The following is a 3,685-nucleotide window of genomic DNA, read 5'->3' on the forward strand; positions in this document are numbered from 1 at the left end:
TGTTTTAACGTTTATTTTGTCTAGTTTCATAGACGATGCATGTTAACTAGAATTAGAGGTGGTGGATTGAATATGTATGAAGTTTAAATTTATGCTGGGTTAAATTTCAGATTCTATCTTCCTATTTGAAAATGGTATAACGTGGGCTACGTTGCATTTTTTAAGTGAAATCAGTAGGATTTGAAAGGTCTATAAGTCTTCTAATAGTGGCCTTTTGAATTTCTCAAAAATATTATCTAAAAAAAAAGTTATGCCCGTTTTAGTAAACTGCGTTGTGTCGAATTCGAGATTCCTGTCCAGCATATTCGAGCAATATTTTTGTGCTACAAACGTTATCGTCGAAATCCCAAATTTTTATTTGTGGTACATATATGAATGCTTTAGTCCATGAAAAAATTTCATAAATTTTAATAGACATTTGTTAGGTCAAATATATTTTCCTTCCGCTGTTGTTAAATCCGTAATTGTCGATTTGCCTTCAAATCTTTTACAAAAATCAAATTTTGCTACATTTGCCTAACTTTATAGGGATAACTACCTTCCGTTATATTTTTATATATTAAAAAAAATTTTGGATTTATAAAATACTTTGGCTAGCATCAAAGGGGTCAAACCAAAGAAAGAAACGAATATTATTTTAACGCTTCGGGTTTCGAGAATTCGGGACGTTACAACTTGGTATCAGAGCCTAGGTTTATTTTTCTGCAGACTTGCAATAGAAACTATATCTTAGGAGTGTTGTGTCATATATAAAGTTGAAAAAAAAAATTTTGAGGATCCTGAGCACTATGCCGCCATAGACGCGCCATGCCAATTTTGAGGTAAAGAAAGTTTTATGATTATGCTTGTATCTATGTGATGATTATGGAATAGTTATTTCAGATACAACATTTGAAATGTATTTATGAATATTAATATATGTTTGAGTTGAATACCTATTGTGAATAATCATTATTTTGCAAAGTATTTTGAGAACGTGACCATATTAAATGTTTATTAAGTCCTGGAGAATTAACTAAAACCTATTAGGTACCCACTAATTGGACTTTGAATAACTGGTAGGAAGATGAGTTCATTGATGCGTCGTCGATGTGAAATCATGAGACAGTATGAAGAGTACAGGTGGAATCCAACACACAATATGCGTGAGCACATTTGGGAGATGCTTGTAAGGTGGAGAGAGGTGAGACAACTAGGCTATATGGTCACTGGTCGTCGAGCCACCCGCCTTCTTATTGATACCTTGCCAGAAGAGTGGCTGGAGACTGTCGAATCGATTTATGATTATTTATGGGGTATTGTTGTGCCTACTTTGCCTCGAGAGATTAACTATGAGGCCTTTTGCATGGAGCTGATTGATCGGTGAGAGTTGGCCCGACTCGCGATCCCTGAGGATGATAGTGTACCTACTGAGATGTACATTCATGATGATGCACCACCACGTATTTCAGACAACGAGGCACAACCTTCTAAGAAATCTAGGGTTTATGGAGGCTGGATTAGTGACGACGATGAATAAAGAATCAAAATTTTAGTAGATTTTATTAGGTTTAATTGTTGTTGATGTCTAGTAGGATTCCCTTTGTTTTTCCCGCTGAATAGCGTCAGACGCTCTGTAATTGCTTTGTATTCCCGTTAAAGGATTCTACTTAGATGATAATAAAAGATTTTAAGCTATAAATCTCTTCCCTATATTGTGCAAGTACTGTCTACTTCTCTGAATGAGATTACATTTATGATGGTATATAGGACTATGGCGTGAGCAAGGACAATTAAGGAATTAAGGCGAGAGATTGATGAGTTGAAACAGGCCCTAGCTGCTCAGGTTGCGCCTTCAGCTCCACCAATCCCACCAGCACCTCCAGTGCCATTAGCATATCCACATATACTGTCTATTCCGACGGTAGAATAGTTTTGCAGATATCCACCTCCTACCTTTGATGGAGGGAAAAACCCTCTGACAGCTGAAGAGTGGTTGCGTGCTATTGAGAAAATCTTTCGGCACATCTCTTATCCAGAAAATCAAAAAGTATTATGTGCTGAGTTTATGCTAGTTGGAAGAGTAAGCCATTGGTGGGAATCCTCATCACGTACTCGCACCGAGAAGGAACAACGTAATTTAACTTGGGACCAGTTCAAAATGGAGCTAACGGAGAAGTTTTTTCCACAAGCTCTACGAGACTATAAGGAGGCAGAATTTTTAAGATTGGTACAGGGAGATATGGAAATTTTCGAGTATGAGAGCAAGTTCGAGGAATTGTCTCGATATGCCTCACATCTTGTAAGTACTGAGCTAATGAAGGCAAAACGTTACGAGAGGGGCCTGTACCCAGAGATCAGGCAGATTGTGAGTTCACACGATCTCACCACTTTTCAGGAAGTTGTGAAGAAAGCTCAAATAGTAACCTATTCGGAGATGAAGTTGATAATTCAGGGACAGCGTAATGACTTTGGAAAAAGGAAGTGGCAGGATAAGAATAAAAATTCTGGACAGTTTAAGAAGCGAACACTTGTGGGCCAGTCAAGTAATCCTCCATCCCAATGTTCTAAATGTAACAAGTTTCACAGAGTAGAATGTCTGTATGGAAAGTATACTTGCTATAAGTGTGGCCAACCTGGCCACGTGGTTTTCTCATGTCCATCGATTAAGAAACCCGAACAAGAGAAGAAAGGAAAAGCAAGGGTGTTTGCTCTGACTCACGATGAGGTTGCCCAAAATTCGGAAGTAATCGCAGGTATTTTATCCATCTTTGGAATTCCGGTTTATGTCCTTATTGATTCCGGTGCAACACATTTGTTCATATCTAATGAATGTTTAGCTAAGATTAATGCTTCATGTAAGAATAATGATAATGTACTAGAGGTTAGTATGCCATCAGAAGGAACTATTGATACAGATAGGATAGCGACGGGGGTACAAATAAATTTTGATGGACTGATGTTAGAAGCCGACTTGTACGTTATAAAGATGAGAGACTTTGATATTATTTTAGGCATGGATTTGTTAGGTAAAAATCGAGTCACGATAGTATGTTTTGAGAAAGAGGTGATTTTTCAAAGATCGGGAGAAGAGGAATTCAGATTTTATGGGTCGAAAGTTAAGGCACTTCCTCGCGTCATCTCAGCTTTGAAGGCAAAAAGTATGTTGAGGAAGCCTGACTGCCAAGGGTATCTTGTCAGTCTTATCGGCACCTCATCTCAAGATAAAATATTGAATGATGTGCCAATATTACGGGAGTATGCTAACATGTTTCCCAATGATCTACCGGGTATTCCGCTCAATAGACAAGTGGAATTCACGATAGATTTGGTACCTGAAGCTACTCTTGTGTCTAAAGCTCCATATCGAATGGCACCAAAGGAATTACAAGAGTTAAAAATGTAGCTAGAAGAACTTCTAGACAAAGGGTTTATTAGACCGAGCGTATCTCTATGGAGAGCTCCGGTACTCTTTATAAAGAATAAAGATGGTACTATGAGGTTGTGCATCGACTACAGTGAATTGAATAAGTTGACGATCAAAAATAAGTATCCTCTTCCTAGGATTGAAGACCTATTTGATCAGTTGAAGGGCGCATCCTTATTCTCAAAAATTGATTTAAGGTCGAGCTACCATCAACTGAAGATTAAGTTGGTCGATATACCAAAAACGGCATTTAGGACTCGGTATGGGCATTATGAGTTT

At 37.9% G+C, this 3,685-nt stretch overlaps 1 protein-coding gene across 1 annotated transcript; it reads left to right on the forward strand.

Moving 5' to 3' along the window:
- The first annotated feature begins 2,047 nt into the window (after window positions 1–2,047).
- LOC111393154 lies at window positions 2,048–3,385 on the forward strand. The gene has a single exon (XM_023018544.1). It carries the CDS (start codon window positions 2,048–2,050, stop codon window positions 3,383–3,385), a length of 1,338 nt encoding a protein of 445 aa, XP_022874312.1.
- The last annotated feature ends 300 nt before the right edge of the window (window positions 3,386–3,685 follow it).

Source organism: Olea europaea, chromosome 4, assembly GCF_002742605.1.
Source record: "Olea europaea var. sylvestris chromosome 4, O_europaea_v1, whole genome shotgun sequence".
Classification (NCBI taxonomy): domain Eukaryota; kingdom Viridiplantae; phylum Streptophyta; class Magnoliopsida; order Lamiales; family Oleaceae; genus Olea; species Olea europaea.

Coding starts and splice junctions, on each gene's coding strand:
- LOC111393154 (XM_023018544.1), top strand. CDS start 2,048: ATGCTAGTTGGAAGAGTAAGCCATTGGTGGGAATCCTCATCACGTACT.